This window comes from Tenrec ecaudatus, chromosome 11 (genome assembly GCF_050624435.1).
Source record: "Tenrec ecaudatus isolate mTenEca1 chromosome 11, mTenEca1.hap1, whole genome shotgun sequence".
NCBI lineage: Eukaryota > Metazoa > Chordata > Mammalia > Afrosoricida > Tenrecidae > Tenrec > Tenrec ecaudatus.
In genome coordinates this window covers 70,047,360-70,069,925 of record NC_134540.1, presented here as the reverse complement: position 1 = coordinate 70,069,925, position 22,566 = coordinate 70,047,360, and the positions used below count along the sequence as shown (strand labels likewise).

Genomic DNA, 22,566 nt, shown 5'->3' with positions numbered 1-22,566 from the left:
AGAAAGCAGAAAAAGAGCAGAGATCAATGAAATGGGGGGTGGGGGAAGTGTGCGGAAGAGGTGGGAGAGATAGAAAGCCTTCATGAATCCAAAAGATGGTTCTTAAGAAAATGCCAATAGAACTGATAAAATTCTAGTAAGATTGGCAGAGAAAATACACAAATTACCACTGTCAGGAATGAAACAGGCAGAGTGGCTACAAATCTTCCGGATGTTAAATGAATACAAAGAAAATATGAGCAAATTTTGCACCTAAGTTCAACTTGAATGTACCAAATCCTGAAAACTACTACTATCACAAACTGCTTAAGTTAACCGCTCAAGATGAAATATATAACCAGAGTCCGAGACCAACCTCACTGCCACCGATAGGACACGTAGCACCGTCCCTGTGGGTTTCTGAGACTGTCACTCTGTACAGGAATAGAAGGCTCCATCTTTCTCCCTCAGAACTGGCTGGTGGTTTCGAACTGCCGACCTTTCGGGTCACAACCCAATGCATAACCACTATGCCACCAGGGCTATAGCCTAGTTAGTCCTAATAAATATACTTTGGGCACATTGATGCAAGATTTTTTTCAACAAAATATAAGCAAACTGAATCTCCCGGTGTATAAAGATAATAATAATAAGCCACACCAAGTCGGGCTTTCTTAGACTGCAAGGATGAGTTAATACTGGAAAATAAATAAACATTATCCAACATCTTAAAAGCCTTGAGAAAACAAAAATGAAAGCAACATACGATCCTATCAATCGCTGCACAAAAAGCACGTGACAAGATCCAACACCCATTCATGATAAATATCCTCCGTAAACCAGGACAGGAAGGGAACTTCCTTAACCTGATGAAAAACATCTACGAAAGTCCCATGGCTACCATCATATTTCACGGTGAAAGACCATGTCCCCCACTCCCATCCCACCCCTAAGATTGAGAAAAAGACAAGACGGTTCCTCCAAGCCCCGTCAACAGTGTGCTGGGCATCCTAGCCAGAGCTCTGAGACAGGGAAAAGAAGTAACAGGCATATAGATTAGAAACCACCACTAGTCCGTCAGTTTGTCCTACTGTGGTGGCTTGTGTGTTGCTGGGCTGCTGGAAGCTGTGTCACTGGTGTTTCAAATGCCAGCAGGGTGACCCAGAGTGAACAGGTTCAGCAGAGCCTCCAGACCAAGGACAGACTACCAAGAAGGACGAGGCTGTCACTATCAGAGCAATTAGCCACTTGAAACCCTATGACAGCCTCGAAGCATTGCCAGTCACTGAGGACTCCTGCACAGAAGCAGATCACTGCCAGAGACAGTGCCAGGAGGTGAGTCCCTGACGCAGGTGGAGACAAGCCCACGGGACCTTACCGTCATCTGCTGACGGGCCATGACTCAAAAGGAGAGGAACAGCTGCAAATATCAAATGCCAGTTCATAATAGGAACTTGGAATGTACCAAGTATGAATTGAGGAAAATTGGAAGTTGTCAAAAATGAAATGGACAAAGATGGATGGTCTAGGTATGACTGAGTGAAATGGATGGTACTGGTCGTTCCAAATCAGAAAATCCTATGGCTTACTACGAATTTGAATGACAAATTCAAGAAGAATGGCATCACTCGCAGAGAGAGGAGCGCGCTTCTGTCAGAGGAGCGTGTTAGTGGAGCTAACACGCTGTAACACCTGCCAGGGCAGGACAGAGGGCAGGACAATGGAGGAGGAACGGCTGAGGACTGAAACCTGCCTGCAGGCACCACCAAGGAGCTGGGAGCTGTATTGGGTGAAGGTGTCCAGAGTGACAAACTCTGCTGTTTCCTGCTACCTCCAGGTTGGTCCCAAGCTTTAATTGTCCTTTACAAACCATGTAGTTGTGAGGATGGTCTGTGTGTTGTGTGGTCGTTGGAATGAATGATCAAACCCCACAGAGAAGTAGGGGGGCCGTGGGGAGGGCAGCTGATCTCAGAACTCGTCAAACAGAAGCAGCGAGGAGATGTGCCGGACCTCCAGCCCACAGGGACCAGCATGTTCGTCCCCTCAACTGAAGGTGCAGGTCTGACACTACAGCGCTGTACCTTACCTGGACGAAACTTACATGCCAGAGAAGTTACAGCACATGTTGGTTTAATGACCAAGGCTTGGGCAATGTTCTCTTACATTTTTGAGACCAGCTCAGATGGGCTACAATCACTGCCCATTGAAGTCCTATCGGATGCTTTAAAGAAGCGTTTTTTAAAAAAGAAACGATGAAAGAATTGGGGAGCAAAGGATAATGTTTACATTATTCGAGGAAATAGGGCCCCTGTAGGGGCCAAAGAATCATAGACATGAGAGTTCGGTAAGGTTTCCGGATACAACATTAACCTAAAACAAACAAACAAATAAAAAAATTCAATAGCAGGTCTCTACACCACTAACAACCAGTGAGAAAACAGAATCAAAACCAAGATAGCACAATAGCAATAAAAACTAATAAGCATCTAAGTATTAATAAAAATCAATATAGAAAGATAATATGGCTAAAGGAGACATCCCATCTACTATGGAGCCACTTAATATTAAAAAGGTATCAGTTCTTCCCAAAGCAACATACAAATGCAAGGCAATCCCAGTAAAAACCAGAAACTCCGTTGAGTTTTTCAGAACCTTGGTAAATGTAACTCTAAACTTTTTATCACTGCCATTGAGTCAAAGCGACCCTCTAGGACAGGGTAGCACCAGCCTGTGGGTTTCTGAGACTGTAACTCTGTGGGAATAGAAAGCCTCATCTTTCTCTCACCGTGTGACTGGTGGCTTCAAACTGATCACCCTTTAGCACATGTAGCAGCCCCACATGTACCAGGGACAGAAATATTCACACACACCCCAAATATACTGAATATAGTAATATACAAAGTAACCCCCCACAATAAACCTCCCCATAAATATACACACAGCACAGCCACTCTAAGTTTTAAAAGCGTGTGGTTACCAAGAGACAAGCCAGTGAGCTCCACAGGAGACGGAGGTCCCGAGGGGGCTTCACAAGCACTAGTGGCGGACCTCACACTACGAGGTGAGGTCAGGCTGCCTAGAAGACAGTGGGAGGGAACCTGGCTCACATTAAAAACCAAAAACCTGCATTCCTTCCTCCCCAGACGTGAACACGGGCTGCAGATGGATCAAAGACCAGGACAGGGCACAGGAGCGCTAGAGTTCAAAGACAAGGCCAAATAACCTCTTGGTGACCTAAGCGTGAGGAAGGACCTTTTTAAAGCTTCAAAAGATCAAACCATAAAGGTGGCGGGGGGCGGGGGCGGGGGGAGGGAATGAAGCGGATTACACCAGCACTCACGATTTCTGTTCCACAAAGGACATTTTGAAGGCTGGAGTGGGAGCTGTTGGAAAGAATGGGAGGCTGGAAGGAAATAACTCGCCGTTTCTGAAACTGATGAAACAGAAACGGCCAGAATTGGCAGTCACGAGACAGGAAACCAGATGATGGCTAAACACAGGAAAGATGCCTCAGTTTCCATTAGCGAGCAGGAAATGCAAATGAGGGCATCAAGAGGTAATGATAATAAAGATTAATGCAATGAATGTGACCAAGCCAGGCGTGGGAGAGGACGCCCAGGATTGATCATCCTTCGCACGCTGCTAGCGAGGGTGCCAACCAGGACAACCGCTTTGGAAACCGATTTGTATTTCTCACGCCAATGATTGATGAATCCGACATACACTTAGCGTGTGCACTGGCTGAAGGGCTGCCGTCTCAGAAGCTCACGGGCGGTTCTACCCCGTCCTGCAGAGCTGCCGTGCGTCGGTGTCGACTCCATGGCAGTGAGTGTGTCCGTCCGTTTATCGTACGGTTGTTCTTGGAACGTGCCGTAGAGTCAGTTCCGGCTTATGAGAACTCCATGCACAAAAGAATGAAACGCCGTGGGCCTGGCACCAGCCGCACAGCTGTTGTGATGTTTGGGTTCGTTGCCGCAGCCACTGGGCCAAGCCATCTCACTCTTTCTCGTCGACCCGCTACTGTACCTGGTGTCTCCAGGGACTGGTGGATAGCCAACGACTCACCGATCCTTTCCCAGGTATAAAACCAAACCACAAACTCACTGCCATGGAGCCCATGCCAACTCCCAGCAGCCCTCCCGAACAGGGTAGAACTGCCCTCTCAGTTGCTGACAAGGTCACACAGTCAAAAGCCTCTCTCTCTCTCTCTCTCTCTCTCTCTCTCTCTCTCTCTCTCTCTCTCTCTCTCTTTCTCTCTCTCTCTCTCTACCCCAGGGGCAGCGGGTAGTTTCAAACCGCTGACCTTGCGGATTTCAACCCAACTCGTAACCACCATGCCAACTAGAGACACAGAAGCATGAATGTGCTGGAAACATGCACAAGGAGAGTCCCTTGAGGAAACCAAAACAACAAGAAGATGGATGTCCCTGACAACAGAACAGATCGATGTTTGTGGTGTAGACACTCGATGAAATATTACAGACTCTCAAAAAGGAATGAACTATAGTCACACGCAATGATATAAACACGCCTCAGAGAAACAACGTTGAATAATAAAAAAACAATCCTAGAAACCCGTGCAACATCATTTTAATAAAATTCAAAGCCCAAAATAGCTACAAAATATTCCCACAGGGATGGACATATGAGACAACATTTTAAGTCAGAAAACGAACTCAAGGAGTGACAAACACCAGTCGGGCTGGTGATCGCTCCTCTGGGTGGGATGGGAGAGAGACTTGGGGGTAAAGGCAGGTGACGGATGGTCTAGTCCCTGGAGTCAGGATGGGTTTTGTGTGGTGTGCCTCTATCCATATTTATTTGAAGTTATTGACCTATTTAAAATTATTGAAGTACCCAGAGCAAAAAAGTAAGAGAAAATGAGGGGGGAAGAGAAGGCAAGAGAGGAAATGGGAGCATGAGAAAATGAAAGGGGGAGCGAACACGTTTGGTCTGGACTCCAGAGCTGCTGCTTGGAGAACACATGAAACACAGCCCTCCTCCGAGGGCTCCGTTGAAGAACCAGAAGAGCCAGTAGGCACGCGGAGAGTGTGCAAACGAAGGAGAACCTCTACACACTTGCAAATGGGCTGAAACATACAGTCCGGTGTCACTGGAAGTCGGGTGAGGGTGGGCTCACTTCTGCCCTCAACTCTAAGCTGCAGTGCCCATTTGCCATCAGCACTTGAAGGAAGAGTCAAGCAGTATCTCAACTGGAATATGTCCACACCGAGTTCCTGACCTATCTTGCTGCCCAATCCTGCTCCTCCCCCCACAGCCTCCCCCAGGTCGTTGATGACAACTCCATCCTGCCAACAGCTCAAACCTAAGTCCCTGACTCTCCCCTTCTCCCGTGCTCAATCCCCATGCAAATCCTGCCAGTTCTACTTCCCACATGAGTATATCCTGATTCTGGACACCCCTTCCCACCTTCCAAACCCCATGGAGCCCCAAGTCTCCATCATCTCTCCACCCTAAACTCCCTGCTCGGACTTGGATGACTATTCTCCAAACCACATGGGGGGAGGGGGGAGCTTCTGAAAACAGCACGTCACACCTCTGTGCAACAGGCTCTGCCCAGCTCAGTAAGAAAACCAGGGTCCCTATGTGGTCCATAAGCCTCTCCCCAGTCCAGCTTCATTTCCTTTGTCCCCTGCGACCCCTCTGTCCCCTCCATGCTGGCCTCCTTGCTGCCCCGCAAACCCACCAGGCACACTCATCCTCAGAGCCTTGGCCGGCCTCTCTGGACAGAATGCTCTTCCTTCCATGCACACATGATGACCTCATTTGGAGGTGCCGCCGAGATAAATGGCTCTCTCTCTGCCTTCACCTTCCTATTGATGAGCCATGCTGAGACCTGCCCCAGCCCTGTGATGCTTCCACCACCAATGGATCCACAAGACTTTTCACCTACCGGCCTGTCATCTTCCTACATTTTTCACCATTGCTTGTGGCTGCATGAGTCCAAAGAGGGATTTATGGACTAGTATTGGACTTATGGACTCGAGGGACTGGGCTGGATTGTTTAATTGATGCACAATACTTCTTGATATTAATGCTCTCTCGTACATGTTTGTGTGTGTCATTAGAGTTGTTTCTCTAGTCAACCTGGCCTAACACAGCTGGGATGGGTTGTAGCTGTTTCCCTGGGTGGGGATTACTATTGGGGGTTTCATTCTAATCTCTCTAGGCAGGGCCTAAGGGTCCCTGGTGGGTTAAGCATTGGGCGGTTAACTGCATGATCAGCAGCTTAAACCCATAAGCTCTCCATGGGAGGAAGAGGACACTGGATGCTTCCATAAAGAGTTAGTCTCTTCATAGCAAATACTCCTTTTAACAACACAAAAGGCAACTACACATGTGTCCTTCTCCAGGCGGAATACACAGAAATCAGATTAGCTACATCTGTGGCACTGACCCTGGAGACACGCAATATCAGCAGCTAAAGCCAGGCCAAGGGCGGACTGTGGAACAGACCATCAATTGCTCATATGGAAGTTCAGGTTGAAGTTCAAGAAAATGAAAATAAGTCCATGAGAGACAAAAGACAACCTGGAGTTTATCCCACCTGCATTTCAGGAACATTTCAAGAACAGACGTTCTGCATTAAACACTAGTGTCAGCTCAGATGGGCGAGTTAGGCAATGGCACCGAGAACGTCGTTCGTGACGCAAGCAAAAGGTCGTGGAAAAGGCTGGAAAAAAGAAGAGGTCAAAGCGATGTCAGAAGAGACTAAAAACTGCCTTTGGCCACTGAGCAGCTAAGGCAAATGAATTAAATGATGAAGTCAAAGAGCTGAACAGAAAATTTCAAAGGGCAGCCCAAGAATTATAATGAAATGTGCAAAGACCCAGAGTGAGAAACTCGACAAGGAAGAACACGGGATACATAAGGGATACATAAAAACACGTTCAGCGTCTCTCAGAACTGAAGAAAAAAAGTCAAGCCTTGAGTTGCAGCACTGACAGATTCTGGGGTAGACATAGAGAGCAATGCAGGAATCATCGAAAGAAGATGGAAAGAATTCAGAGTCACTATACCTAAAAGAACTAGTTGACATTCAACCATTTCGAGCAGTAGCATCTGATCAAGAATGGATGGTGCTAGTGAAAGAAACTCAAGAAGCACTGAAAGCATCCCCAATCAGGGTTTCGGGCGCTGATGGAATCCCAACTGAAATGCCTCAACACACCGAGGGAGCACTGGGAGCACGTCCGTGTCGATGCCACGAAATTTGGAAGAAAGACACTTGGTCAACTGACAGAGAGAGATCCGTATTGAGACCCATCCTAAAGAAAAGTGACCCAACAGAATGCTCCAACTACAGAACAATATCATTGATGTCACACGCAAGTAAGATTTTTCTGAAGCTCATCCAACAAGGGTTGAGGCAGAATATTGACGGGAGAAATTCAGGCCAGATTCAGAAGAGGACATAGAACAAGGGGTATCCGTGAGGACGACAGGTGGATCTTGGTCGAAAGCTCAGAATACCAGAAGGGTGTTTCCTTGTGTCATGGATTATGCAAAGGCACTAGGTGGTGTAGACCCCAAAAACTGTGGATGTCCTTGAGAACAATGAGAATCGTAGGACACTTCACTGTGTGCACGCAGAACCTGTACGTGGATCAGAAGGCAGGTGTGCAAACAGAACATGGGAATGCTGAATGGTTGAAAATCAGGGAAGGTGTGTGTCAGGGTTGTACCCTCCTATCACACTTACTCTTTCTGTCTGCTGGGCCAATCATCAGAGAAGCTGGATCATATATGAAGAAGAAGGTGGCATCAGGATTGGAGGGAAGCTTATTAACAACCTGCCAATGCAGAGGATACCATCTTGCTCGCTGAAAGTGAGAGGACTTGAAGCACTTGCTGGTGAAGATCAAAGACTGTAGCCTTTGGTGTGGATTACAACTCAATGTACAGGAAATAAAAGTCCTCACGACTGGACCAATACGTAACGTCATGCTAGGTGGAGAAAATACTGACATTGTCAAGGATTTTATCTTGCTTGGATCCACAATCAATGCTCGTGGAAACAGCAGCCAAGAGATCATATGACACATTACACTGGGCAAATCCGCTGAACAAGACTGCTTACAAGTGTTGAAAGGCAGGGATGCTAGTTGGAGGACTCAGGTGGTTCTGACCCAACTCGGGGCATGCTCCATTGCCTGAGACGCATGTGAAAGTTGGACACTGAACAAGGAAGACTGGAGAAAAATGGATGCATTTGAACTATGGTGTTGGTGAAGAGTACTGAAAGTACCATGGGCTGCCAAAAGAACCAACACCTATCTTAGAAAAATACAGCCAGAATGCCCCTTGGAGGCAAGGATGGTGAGACTTCGTCTCAGGTACGTTAGACACGTTACAGGAGAAACCCAGATGGAGAAAGATATCATGCTTGGTCAAGTGCAGAGTTAGAGAAAGAGGGAGGCCCTCCAGGGGATGGGTTTACACAGAGGCTGCACCAATGGGCTCGCCAACAAGAACAATTGTGTGCCTGGCACAGGGCCAGGCCACGATTCCTTCCATTGAACATAAAGCCGCCATGAGTCAGAGCGGACTCATGGGTACCTAACAACGTATGTTGGCAGTGGCTCAATGGCAGTGGTTTTGGTTTGGGGGCAGCTCTAGTCCCTGGTTTGTTTCTTTCCTTTTCTTTGATCCAGGCAGGGCCTCTCCTGCAGATGGTCCCAGGCCCCAGCACTCACTCTGGCTGACACTCGTTGGGCGCTGAGGGGGTAGCAGATCAGAGAGAGGTGCCGTTATAGACCCAGGTCTAGTGACAACAGGTAAGCAGCGATCCAGCACGCTGGGCAGAGAAACAGAAGTGAATCAAGAGACCTGTGGGCACAGGGAGTCACTAAAGGGTCCAAATCAGGGGAGCTTACATTCCAGGAAGGCCACTTTGACCAGAGTTTCCCAGTGAGGTGATGAACAAGGAGATCTCAAGAGGGAAGAAGCCACACTAAGTGGCCAACTGACTGGACAAGGCAGGGCGTGCTGACTTCTACGGTCCCATGCTTGTGATGTGGGGCGCTGGGACTGCTGGTGCCACCCACCAAGACCAAACCCAAACCACACCCATGGCTATTGGGTCAATTCTGACTCACAGCAACTCCAGAGACACTACGACACAGGTGTTACAATGGAAGATAATGAAGATATGGCAGAAAGGAGGCTTGCACAGGTTTTCCATGTCACACCAGGAACTTTGTGTGACTTATTATATAACATTGATATGTCAGGTTCTAAATTGATATGTCAACTTATGGAAGATTGATAAGTTGCAAATGATAGATGTCCATTGGAGATGCACAAAGTTATTAGTTATTATTTTTTTCATAAATCATTTTATTATGGGCTCTTACAACTCTTATAATAATCCGTACATCAATTGTATCAAGCACATTTATGCATATGTTGCCATCATCACTTTCAAAACATTTTCTTTCTACTTGAGCCCTTGGTATCAACTCCTCGTTTTTCCCTTCCCTCCCCTACCCTCCCACCCTTGATAAATTATAAATTATTATTTTCATATCTTACACTGTCCACTGTCTCCCTTAACTCACGTTTCTGTTGTTCATCCCCTGGGGTGGGGGGAGGGAGGCGTGGTTATACATCAATCATTGCAACCCCCTTTTCTCCCCCTTCTTCCCCACCTTTCCCCTACCCTTATGGTATCGCTACTCCCATTACTGTTCTTGAGGGGTTTATCTGTCTGGATTCCATGTGTCCAGAGCTCTTATCTATACCAGTGGACATTCTCTGGTCTAGCCGGATTTGTAAGGTAGAATTGGAGTCATGATAGTGGAGGGGGGCGGGGGGAGGAAGCATTAAAGAACTAGAGAAATGTGTGTTTTGTCGGTGCTATACTGCACCTTGGCTGCTCATTCTTGCCATGGAAAATTTAATGCTCAAAATTACTGAAGTTTGTTGCCCTTTAGGACATTAACTAGATTTTTTAATTAAAATTTTTGTTTTCATTAACTAGTTTTTATTCTAATTGAGAAATCGCCGTCTGGCACCGGTGTCTGAAACGGCGTTATTACCCTCCAGGGCCCCTTATTAACCAGCTGACCAGGTGAGAAAGTTGTAGCCTGAGAGGCAGTTGATGATGAGCAATTACAAACATCAGCCTCAACCGCACAGTCATGGGGTCGATCCTGATGTGATCAGCAGAGAAAAGCGTCCCTGGTTCTCAGCTTGGGGGACGTGTGCTGATGCTCCGAGGTCTTCCCCTCACTCTTGCTTTTCCCTCCATCCTTCCATCCCTCCCTCCTTCTTCTTGCCCTTTCTTCCTTCCTTCCTGAAGACCTAGCTACCCCTCTTCAGGAAAGGCTTTCCCATAAACCTTTTCCATAACATTATGAAAACACTCTCCATAATATTTCCACAATATGTGGCACAGTTTCAAATCCTGGACCAGTTGGGATCTTAGGGACAAAGAGTCCGGCTGCTTCATATTCTCCCCCTCCCCCCACCTAGCTGCTTCATGTGGACAGCTCCAGGCTGGGATTCCCCATGCTTTCTGGGTCTTGGGGTGCCCTCCTAGCTCCTCCCTGGAGGAAATCCAAGAGTTCATCCCTCTTTGGTCTGTTTCATCAGAGACCCCAGCGAAAGCTCCCACCTGAGTCACCTGAGGCACCATCCCTACCTTTGGTAATTGCAGGACACTCTGACCACTGATGGCCAAAGGGGTCATTTTGCCCAGCCCCATTTTCCTCACCACACCAAGACGCGCTGCTCAGGGCAACTCTGTGACGTCATCAGCATGCTTCTACCCTCCGCTCTTCCTTTTTACCTCTCCCTGCTCAGCCCTGTTCCCCTTCTCCAGGGGCCAGTCCCAGGCACCCCACCCCCACCAAAGAGCCAAAGAACCAGGGCAAAAGTTGTAGCTCCTGGTGGTGAAGTGGGTATGATAGGTAGGAATATTGTATCAACCTGGCCAATAGGAACATGTGGGATTAATTAGGTCACAATTTTGATTGGAGGCAAAGAGCTAAATGGCTCAGCAAGACCCTCCTCTCTCTTCTCTTGCTCTCTGGTGATTGGACCAGCACGTGGCTGCTTGAGCGAGTTCTCTACCTCAACTTGTGAGCTACACTTCCTGTGGGACAGCCAACCTGTGGATTGTGCTGCTAGAGCTTGAGGCTCCTTCAAGACCTGCTTCACCGTGCTGCTGGTGTGTACATTGCTTGACCTTGAGGCTGGTGGAGCCTGTCGTCTTGCATTGGTTGAGTTCGATATCCCATCCTGGTCAGCTTTGCTAAGCTCCTGAATTGCTGGCTGTTGGTGACCCATCCTGCAACTTGCTCCCTTTGGGCAGACTCTGCCTGCATTGCCCAAGGGAAGACTCAGCTATCTGTCTCCTTGACCTTGGACCCTGCAGCCCTCATGAGTTGAAGGACTCATATATTTACTGTTCCATGGAAGTAAGTTGAACTGAGCCCTCTGTACTCCTGGGTGGACTACTTAGCTGTTATATTCCTTTGTGCTGTATAAACCTATATATATATATAGTCATAAGTGTCTTGGTTTTGTTTCTCCAGAGAATCCTGCCTAACACGGAGCAAAACCATGATGCTGTTGACTCCTGAAAAGAGTTATGACCTGGAGAATCCACAGGAGCCATTCTACCCTGTCCTGTAGAGTCACCATGAGTCGTAACCAACTGAATTACGCCATGAATTGGCAGTGAGGTTTTTTTAGTTTGTGGATCAAACAAGCATTTAGCCAAAGTCCAGTTGCTTTTGTTCCCCAGTGCCGCTATAACAGGAGTGTCATGAACTCACTGCCATCGAGTGGCCTATTCTGTCTCAGCGAGATCCTGTAGGACAGGGTGGCACTGCCCCTGTGAGTCTCCAAGACTGTCACTCTTTATGGGAGTAGACAGCCTCACCTCTCTCCCACATCTGCTGCAGGGGCTCGGGAAAGAGGGCTACGGGAAGCGAGTGTATACAGATGAATCCTTCATTCTCATTATTCAGAAGCCTGGCAGGCTGGGTTTCTGGGTGGAGGGAGGCTACTGCAGATACCAATCACATTCTCATAATCAATATTGTTCCCCACTAGATCCGCCCATAATAGTGCGGCCTTAAAGTCACCTCTTACAAGCACGTGGCTGATTGCTATCCAGCCGGCAGCTTTAACTAAAGGAGCAGACAGGTGCTATTGCTCTCTGGGCTCTAGAGACAGCCACTCCCCATTACCTGTCCTGGGCACGGGTGTTCAGTTACTCCTCAATGAGCTCAGGGGATTTTAGGGTTAAGGTAGAGCCTACTTCGTTACATATGTGTTTACCTGTAATTAGGGAGGCTTGCATGGCCCCTAGGATACATAAGCCTCTGTTGGAAATATATTCTCTCCCTTTGGGTGGACCTGGCTCCTGAAGCCATGACTGTGGAGGGGAGCCCCTGCATGCTTTGTCTTGTCTGACATCTCTGTAATCTACCCCTCAGTTATACAACTGCCCCTTGGACCCATTTGGTTGTGGGGGCTGGTACCTGACAAACTGCAGGAGAGGGCTCTTCTTGGCCTACTCCAGAGGAGCCCTGGTGGCATAATGGGAAACATGTTGGGCTGCTAACTGCAAGGTCAGCAGTTCAAAACCACCAGCCACCCCAAAAGAGAAAGATGAGCCTTTCCACTCCCGTAAAGAGTGACGTTTCCAAAACCCACAGGGGCAGTGCCACCTGTCCTAGCGGGTCAAGATGAGACGGAGCTGAGCTTTGAGTATTGCCTGTTCCACTGGTGCACAGCCTCGCTGGACGGCTGCCAGGCCCTCTGCGAGGCTCCTGTGGAGGCTCCCTGCAGCTTCCCAGCCTGGAGGGCGAGGCAACGATAATGGTGGAGGCCTCAATAGCTTCCTCTTGAGTCTCTTCCACTGCCAGCCTCCACCCATCTTTGCTCCCCATTTGCAGCAAAATTCCTCCAGCATGTTGTCCCCGTTGGCTGTCTCCAATCCCTCTTGAACCCACTCCATCTGGCTTGCTCCCACCCCATGCTCCCTGATGTTCCCGCTCAAGGTCTCCTGGCCCTCTGCCACCACAGCCCCTGTCCCCTTCAGACCCACGCTCTGAGGATGTGCATATGTCCCCCTGTGCCCAGTGCCTGGGATTCAGCAGGAGCCAGGGGCTGGCTGGGCAGCGAAGCCAGCAGGCTGAGCTGCTCCCGCTCAGGTTACCAGCAAGGCAGGGGCACTGGGCTTAATTTCCTCTCAGTAAGAATTTGATATTTCAGAAAGCATCCACGCAGTCACCAGGCAAAACCCAATGGACTTCCTGTGCACTAATGGTGTATTTCCATGCCTAATGTGATTTGCTGAGCGAGGCCCCTGATGTCTTGCTGACTGGGGGCCTCTGAGGGCCCTGCTGTGGCTTACGCTACACCCTCCCACCCTCAGCTCTGAGCATGGGGGAAGGCGGAGGGGTGACTGGGCTGTCCAAGAAGACTCTCAAACCCAAACCAAATTCACTGCCATCGAGTCGATGCTGACTCATAGTGACCCTATAGGACAGGGTGGAGCTGCCCTCTGTGGGTTTCCGAGATGGTCATTACAAAACACAGGAGTAGAAAACCCCATGCGTCTCCCAAGGAGTTTTAACTGTGGACCTTGCGATTAGCGGCCCAGTGCATAACCACTCTCCACTTGACCGGAAAAATGCTGCGGTATCATTCATTCTTCCCTGAATGGCTCCCCTGCTCTGGGCGGCATCAGCCTGTCTGTGGCCTGGGGAACAGCTCCCAGGACTGAAAGCCTCTGGGGACTTGGAGGGATCAACCCCCACCCCAGGGACCCAGCCTCCAAGCTACATGGAAGACATGCTTAGGCCTGGAATTGCCCACTGGAGTCTCTGTTTGGCCCTGCAAGGGGTTTGGGGTCCAGACACAGGCAGCTCACCTTGTGGCCAAATGGGCTCCCACCCTGCCCTGCCTTGGACGGGCAGGTCTCAGCCCTCAGGCCCTGCTGGGCAGGACACACGTAGACCCTCACTGCCCCCAGAGGAGCCCCCAGGACCTCTTGGATTGACAAGAGGCCTGTCGGGCAAGGCTCCCTTCTCAAGCCTAGCTGTCACCCGGTTACTGTGGGAGTGGTACTTGCTTGGCAAAGCCTCTGTTGAGCCACCCTCCTGCCACAGTAGGGGCACTGGCCCAGCAGGCCCCCAGTTTCCAGCAGACACCGCCTTCGGAGCCAACTTCCCTCCTTCTAGTGGCGTCTGCTCCCCCACCCCCCAGTGGGCCTGGGGCCCAGAGGGGCACCCTGCTGACACAATACAGGGCATGCTGGTGAGCCCTCCTGTCTGGAGTGCCTCTGGCGCCTGGCCCTTGGGGACACCCTGACCAGAGCATCTTTGGTCAAAATAAGAATCCATGCCCTGGTGGTGTCGTGGACACATGCTGGACAGTCAACCACAAGGTCAGCCGTTCAAAACCCCAGCTGCTCAGAGGGAGAAAGCCCAGGCGTTTGCCTCCCAGATCCAGTTACCACCTCGGAAACCACGGAGTTCTACTGTGCCCTGTCAGGTCACTAGGAGGCCAAGTGACTCAATGGCAGTGAGGTTTTTGGGTCACTGTTCCATGAGGTCTGCATGCACGCACACACACACCCCCTCATCTTCCCCCATTGCTCCTGTTTCCCTGCTTTAAGCCCATCTGGTTGGCGGCCCTCACTAGACCTGGCTCCTAATGAGGAACTGAAGCCAGGAGAAACCTTCAATTCTCTCTGTGTCGCCTGATTCCTTCAGGGATTCAACACCTATTTGTTGAGCAGCTGCCCGATGTCAGGCCCTGTCCCAGGCCCTGCAGTACTGCCCTCCACGAGGTCAAGTTCCTTCCTGTGCACCTGGGCCTGACACCTGGTGGAGCTGGGCCCCTCCCCACCCCACCACAAGGAAAGCACACCCTCCTGGGCTAAGGAGGATCGAGACTGGGAGAACACCAAGGTTTGTAGGAGAGGCTGGTGTGACAGCGCCTCTGCTTAGACCAGGTGTTCAGGTTTCTGTGGGGTGGGGGTTGGGAGGTGTAGGAGAGTCAGAGACCCGGATGAGGAGATCCCCCTGTCCCAGTCGGAGCTGCTCAGACCCAGGCCCTTCCAAGGTGGCCTGAAGAAGGCTGCAAAGGAGAGCCCTAGCCTCTAAGCCTTTGGGGAACTTGAACTGTTGAGAATATGATTTCAGCAATCCAGGAAAAAATGATCAAACACAGATTCCTGCAGTCATTCTAGCAGGTTTATGGACTCGATGGGCCATTGGCGGCCTTGTTAAGCACCACTCAGAGACTCTGCAGCTGCTCACGGAAGATTGGGACCTCATCTCCCATCCTGGTCCCTATGGGGGCCACGATAAAAAACCAAGCTCGGACCCTCTCAGTGGACCTCTGGGATATCCCAACAGCTCCAGGCTCCTGTGCCTTTGCCATGGCAAGGTTGGTAGAGACTGAGCAGCTACTTCATGTCAGACAGCCCATGGGTCACCGGAGGGGGAAGGAGGAGAAATCCTGATGAAAAGACAAGGTACAGACATCTTCCTACCACCTGGAATCTAGCACACCAAAGGTGGCCTGGCCTCCTGCTGGGTCTGAGCCCCCTGTTGGTGATCTGCCCCAACGGTCAATTCCCGAAGAAGGTCAATCAGCCTGGGCCTCTTGTCTTCGATCAAGTGGCTGGCTCCCAAAGTGACTAAGGCTCAGTAGAAGTGAATGAACTGAAGGAGCCAAGAAAAAGTAAATAAATTGAAGTTTCAACACTGAAGAAATCTAGGGGGGAAATACTGAATGATGCAACAACAAAAAAGTATCAAAAGAAGATGGAAGGAATACAGAGTCACTGTGCCCAAAAGAATTGGTTGACGTCCAACCATTTCAGAAGGTAGCTTATGATCATGCATTGATGGTATTGAAGGAAGACGTCCAAGTCACATTGAAGTCACTGGTAGAAAAGCAGAATTCTCAAATCGACAGTATACCGACTGAAATGTTTCAACCCACTGATGAAGCATGGGAAACACTCACTCGTCTATGCCAAGAAATGTAGAAGACAGCTCCCTGGCCAGCCAACTGGAAGAAACCCATATTTGTTCCCCTTGTAAAGAAAGGTGATCCCATGAAATGTAGGCATCATTGAACACCACTAATATGGCACACAAGTAAAACACTGCCACAGCTGTACACCAACAGGGAGCTGTCAGAAATTCAAGCTAGAGTCAGAAGAGGAGGTGGCACGAAGGAGATCACTGCTGATGTCAGATGGGTCTTGGCTGAAGGCAGAGAATTCCAGAAAGATGTGCACCTGTGTTTTAATGGCCGTGCGTGGATCATAAAAACATTATGGATAACACTGAGAAGAATGGGAAGTCCAGAACACTTCACTGTGGTCACCCCAAACCAATATATAGACTAGAACCTGTATATAGACTCCAACAAGGGGATACCGTGGAGTTTAAGACCAGAAGTGGTCTGTGTCGGGGTTGTGTCTTTTCCCTATACTTATTCCATCTGTTTGCTGAATGGGAATGTGGCATCAGAAAGGGAAGTCTGCAGATGACACAAACTTACTTGCCGAAGTGAAGAGGTCTTGAAACACTGGTGAAGATCAGAGACCACGGCCTGCAGTAGGGGATACACCTCAACGTAAAGACAACTGAACTCCTCACACCCGGATGACCAAACAGCAGCATCCCAGAGAGAGAGAAGATTGAAGCCGTCAAAGATTCCATTTTACTTTGCTCCACCACTGACTCCCATGCAAGCAGTTGTGAAGAAATCAAATGATAGGCTACAGGGGGCAAATCTGCTGCAAAAGACCTCTTGAACGTTTTCCAAAACAAAGGTGTCATTTCAAGGAGCCAGGCGCCCCAGGCCCCAACAATAGTCTTTTCAGTGGCCTCCTATATGTGTGAAAGCTGGACCATGAATAAGGAAGATAGAGATAAATCAAATGATGATGTTGGTTGCTATAGTTTATTGTGCCAGCCTGGCCAATAAACACAAGTAGGATTAACTGAAGGGCAGAGGGATAAATGGCTCAGTGAGCCTCACCTTGGTTGTTCCGTGCCTCAGTTTAAAGGGGTACACTACCTGTGGGATGCCTAGCCTGTGGACTGTGTCGCTGTAAGTTGAGGTCCCTTTAACCCCACATGATTGGAATGTTCATCTCTGGAGCTGGGGACTGACAGTTGATGACAGTTGGGGACCTGCCTTGCTGTTTGCTGCCTGGGTATATATAGCCCAGCTCTCTCTACAGAAGGGGACTGGCAACTGGCAGCTCTCAAGCCTTAAAGGACTGCTAGTGTCTCACTGCTTTATAATTGAACTGTTAATTTCTTGTATTATCTATCTGTATATAATCTAATGGTTCATTTCTTGTATTATATCTATCTTTATAAATATATTTATAATTACTAGCAATCTGGTTTGTCTCTCTAGAGAACCCTGTCTAACACATTGGTGAAGAACATGGACCATACCGTCTAGACTCGTGGATAAGTCGGGGTTTTCAGCACATTCTTAATGCAGTTTTTGCGGTAAAATTAGGCACCTCGGCTGATACTCGGGTTGGCTTATACTCGAGTCTTTACGGTACTCTGGGCTACCGGAAGAAAAAGCAAATCTGTCTTGGCAGTAGTACAGCCATGTTCCTGGGGAAGGTGATCGGTCCCTGGAGAAAGACATCATGCATGGTAAGGCAGAGGAAGACCCCACCAAGATGGCTTGATACAGTGGTGGCCATCACGGGGTCAAACAGTGAAGGTAGAGCAGGACTGGGCACTATTTCATCCTGTCTAGTATGGGTTGCCATCAATTGGAACCAGCTCGATGGTAACTAACAAGAATAACCATAAGGTAAGTGGTTAGGGTGACTCCTCCCACCCACGAGGTCACCCAGCAACAGAGACCGACAGGGGCACCCAGAGCAGAAAGACGAAGGCCTTTTTATTTCTTCATCTACTTCTAGATCGCTGCATCCCTAAAACCCAAACCCATTAGTTCATAGCAAGCCTGGAGCATCATAATCCTGGCCTTTCACGGGAAACACAGCAGTTCAGAGAGGGCATGAGACACGCCCAACCTCACATGCGCATGATTGGAGGGGAGTTGGGGTACCAGCCCTCTTCCCACTCTCATGCAATACTTGGGGAGGGCCATCTGGCAGTCCTAGATCCTGCCGTCACAAGACAGGACTCGGCATCCACGAAGAACGTCTGCCTTGTACAATCCCCTCCTTCTGACCCAGGCTGGAGCAAGACCTGCCTGAGTGAGAAAACCTTTCCAACTGCGAACCAGTTCTGGTATTCATGTAATCAATCACTCTGGCTACTTCTAGTGACAATGGTTCACAGTGGCTGCACAGGCACGACATGACCATTAAAGCCCCATTGACGCTAACACCCTGTCAAAGCCCCCCAGGGCAGGTATTATTAGCACCCCCTTTGCAGACGGTGAAATTGAGGTGCAGAAAGGTTAGAGGGTTTTTACAGTCAGTATGTGGCTGTAAATCATAAGCCACTCCAAAGGAGAAAGACGGGGCTTTCTATTCCCATAAAGAATTCGTCTTGGAAATTCGCAGGGGCAGTTCTACCCTGTCCTGGAGGGCGGGGTGAGTCAACATCGACTGGATGGCAGTGAGTTTGGTTTTGCTTGGGGTGGGGCTGAGCGGATCCCAGCCAGACATGGCTGACCCTGAAGCGTTGTACTCCTTCCATTGTGCCAAGACCCACATATTCCAGACAAGAGGAACTCAGTGAGCTTGAACTGGATTTTGTGAGTGGGCATTACTAGGAGCCCTGGTGGCACAGTGGTTAAGCCCTCGTCTTGGAACCCAAAGGGGGCAGTTTGAATTCATCAGCCAAGGCACATGAGAAAGATTTAGTCGTCTGTTTCCATCAAAATGACATCCTTGGAACCCCGTGGCGTAGTTCTACTCTGTCTTGTTGTGAGTTGGCGACGAGTCGGGTTTGGGTTGATGCATCCGGTGGGGTCGCTATGGGCCAAAGCCATTTGAAAGCACCGAGTTTGGTTGAGTTAAGACCCATCTTATTTGTTTGTTTAAAAATCCCTTGTCCTTGGGAAGCAACAGGGCAAACTTCAGATGGCTCTAGACTGTGAGACAGGGTCACTTAGGAAGATTTTGCAGTGTTGACGGAAGTGAGGCTGGGGGGGGGGTGCCCGACCCCTAGTGGTCCCAGTAGGGCCCAGGTGACATGGAAGAGCAATGGTACTACAAATGCTCTGGGCACCGACCAAACCCCACCCACCCCAGGATCCATGTAAGGAAACAGCAAACAAACAAATAAAAAAAACCTCAGAGGGAACCAATTACAAGGATCCACATGTGACCTCCTCCCTCGGGGACGGACAACAGAAAAGCGGTTGAGGGGAGACACCGGACAGGGAAAGATATGACAAAATAATAATTTATAAATTATCAAGGGCTCATAAGGGAGGGGGAGCAGAGAAGGAGGGGGAAAAAGAGGACCCGATGCCAAGGGCTTAAGTGGAGAGCAAATGCTTTGAGAATGATGAGGGCAAAGAATGTACAGATGTGCTTTATATAATTGACGTATATATGGATTGTGATTGAAGAGTTGTATGAGCCCTAATAAAATGTTTTTAAAAAAAACACCCTCACTGCCAGCGAGTCAATACTGACTCATAGAAACCCTAGACATCAGGGTAGAACTGCCCCTGTGAGTTTCCAAGACTGTAACTCTTGATGGGAGTAGAGAGCCTCATCTTTCTCCCTTGGAGCTGGCTGGTGGTTTCGAACTGCCACCAGGGCTCCTCAGATAGGAAAGGACTTTGTAAATGGATGAAATTCCCCGCAGGGAGGCATGGGCCTTGAGGACACAGCAGTACAGGATGCTCACCATACCCACACCCCATGCCAAGAGCCTGGATTTCCCCCCACTGAGTTCATTATAGATTTCCCCCCCACCCCACCTGCCCCTGCCTCACCCATCAGGGTCCAGGTCCAGTCAAGTGCAGGCCCAGCTTGGGCTACTTTCTTCTCCAACTGAAATCTAAAGCTCATGGTAGGCCTTCCCAGAAACTTCTTGAGCCCCTTCTCTCTGAGCCTCAGAGAGCGCCCCAATGGTTTCTGGGGAACACGTGGCTGATGGACCTCATGGACCTCTGAGGGCAAAGAGTGGGCGGGGGGGAGCTTGATTCTGGGCCCTGGGCCCTTCCTCTACATAGTAGCCCCTGTACAGGGTTGCCAGAACATCTCCACGCTGAGGCCGGCAGGTTCTTCTTGCCCCGCCCCCTCACCAACCTCTGGGTTTTAGTCGGAGGAGCCAGAGGCTGGCAAGGTCAGCAAAGTGCTGATGCAGGCAGCACACCCATCCATCGTCCTTGGAGGGACAGAGGGGCACACAGGTGACGGAAGAGCCGGGGCGGCCCTGCCCCAGACCAAAGCTACACAGCTACAATGGGAGACTGCTTCTTTGTAACTGCCAGGAGGGCAAGTTACAGCCCAAAGCCCCTTCAGGGGGAGGGTGCCTTGGATGGGTCCCCACTCTTACCTTCCCAGAAGTTGTAGGCATGTCTCATGGTTAGGAAGGCTCACTAAAGGGTCTGTCAGGTGCCCCCTGGGAGGCAGATAGTATCTGATTCAAGGACAGAGCTGGATTCTCGGTTAATATTGTACTGGGACAGAAATGCGGTGTCTGAGGGTCTGGTGACTGACCCTGGGGACCGGAGCTTTGCCAGAGGTGGGGGGTGGGCCCCATCACATGGCAGGGGCTTCAAGTAACTCATCACCGCCAGTTGCCCTGGCTGGTGGTCCTTCCTGTCACCGCCGTCCTTGACCATCCCGCACCAGCAGATTGGTGCTTCCAGGAGGCAGTCCAGATGGACTGGCCTAAGATATCCAGGGATGCCTCTCAGGCACCAGGCACCTCGCTCACACCCATCCCAAGCTCTGTAACTTAATCGCTGCAGGGGCTTCTAAGAGCCCAGCCCTCTGCCCTTGTAGTCCCTAGCTCAGCCCTGGGAAGCCGGGAGCCACGAGAAGGTGGTGAGTCAGGCAGCCACAGCCGCGTTGAGGCGCAAGCAGATGGAGCCCCGGACAGACGCGAATACTCATCCGTCCCAATAGACCGTCAAACTAAAGCCAACCCCGCTGCCATCGAGTCGACGCTGGCTCACGGAGACCCTATGGGACAGAGTAGAACTGCCCCCCTGGTTTGCCAAGGCCGTCAGTCTTTACCAAAGCCGGCCGCTGACTCTTCCTCCAACTCGGCGGCCGGGCGTTCGAATCTCCGACCTCTAGTTTAGGAGCCGGCGCTCAGCCACGACATCACCAGGGCTCCGGTCTCCAGAGCGGGGCGCCGAAGGGTGGGTGGGCGGGCGCGCATTACCTTCCATGGACATGGGCTCCAGGATGCCGAACTGCTTGAGGACGGCGATGAACAGCAGCACCACGACAGCCATGGCGCACAGCTCCATGCCCTGGATGCCCATGGCGGCCTGGGGGGCTGGCCCGGGGCGCGCCCCTGACCCGCGCGCTGCCTTGGGAGGCGCCGGGCCGGTGCAGCCCGCCCGGCCTCTCGGGCGGTGGCGGCTCACATGCCCCCGGCAGGCGGGTTTGTGGTGGCGACGGGCCCGGGTCCCTCGATGGGCGGCGGCGGCGGCGGCAGGGAGCAGCGCAGCCCCAGAAGCTGGACACCGCGCGGCTGCGGAGCCCGAGCGCAACTTTCCGAGTCACCCCGCAAACTTTGAGGCGCGGCGGCGCAGAACGCAGCTGGGGCGGCCAGCGCGGGCCAGCAGCGCCTCCATGCCGGGCGCGGACGCCGCCACTCTGTCGCCCCCTCTCCAGCCCCGCGGGCGCGGGGGCGTAGGGGCGCGACGGCGGCGGGGGTCCGGGGCCCTCCCGGCCGCCCCAGGCTCCATCGCGGCTCCCCGCGCGCTCATTGGCCTAGGCGCAGCGACCACACTGGGAGGCGCCCGCTGCGCCCCCGCCCGACGCGAACCCGAGAACGAGGGGGGTGGGGGAGAGCCCCGCCCGGGACGGAGGTTGGCTCCTCGCCCGGACTACCCGGTCATCCCCAGGGAGGCCGCGCGGTCGGCGGCTTCTCGGAGTGGCTGGGGAAGGAAGGACCCGCGTGTCCGGGAGGAAGGCAGTCCAAAGAACTGGGGCTCCACTCTCGGGGTGCTCGCATTTGGGAGATCCAGGGAGCCCCCCCCCCCCATGGTATTCCCTGCAATCTTAAATCTCGGTCGGAGATTCAATTTGCCTTAGTGGCCCCTTTGAGAACCGAGAAGTGTCTTAAGTTCTCCCGTTCTGGAAACCTGCGTGCAATCGGATGCTTTTAAGAGAGAGCGTCGGCGCTGGCATTAAATAAAGTCTACGGACCGGAGTTCAAAAGCTAACTTTGCTGCGTGACCTTGGTCAAGTCGCTTTCCCTCTAGGACAGGCGAACGGCACGCTCGCGTGTGCGCTGGAGGCAAGAACCAAGCGGAAAATACTAAGCGCCGGTTGGGCAGGAGCGCGTTAATTAGATTGTGGATTGCTCCCTCCTGGCCCTGGGACAGGTGAAGGGAAGCCGCATCGAACTTGGACGCGGGGAGGGCGGGGCGTTG

General features: G+C 50.9%; 1 protein-coding gene across 1 annotated transcript in view; it reads right to left on the bottom strand.

Moving 5' to 3' along the window:
- KCNIP3 (potassium voltage-gated channel interacting protein 3) overlaps positions 1 to 21,794 on the bottom strand; it is a 41,165-nt gene extending 19,371 nt beyond the window's left edge. Inside the window, exon 1 of the mRNA XM_075562551.1 lies at positions 21,345 to 21,794. Within this exon, the coding sequence (XP_075418666.1) occupies positions 21,345 to 21,447 (103 nt within the window). The 5' untranslated portion in view covers positions 21,448 to 21,794. The remainder of the gene's footprint in view (positions 1 to 21,344) is intronic.
- Positions 21,795 to 22,566: the final 772 nt, after the last annotated feature.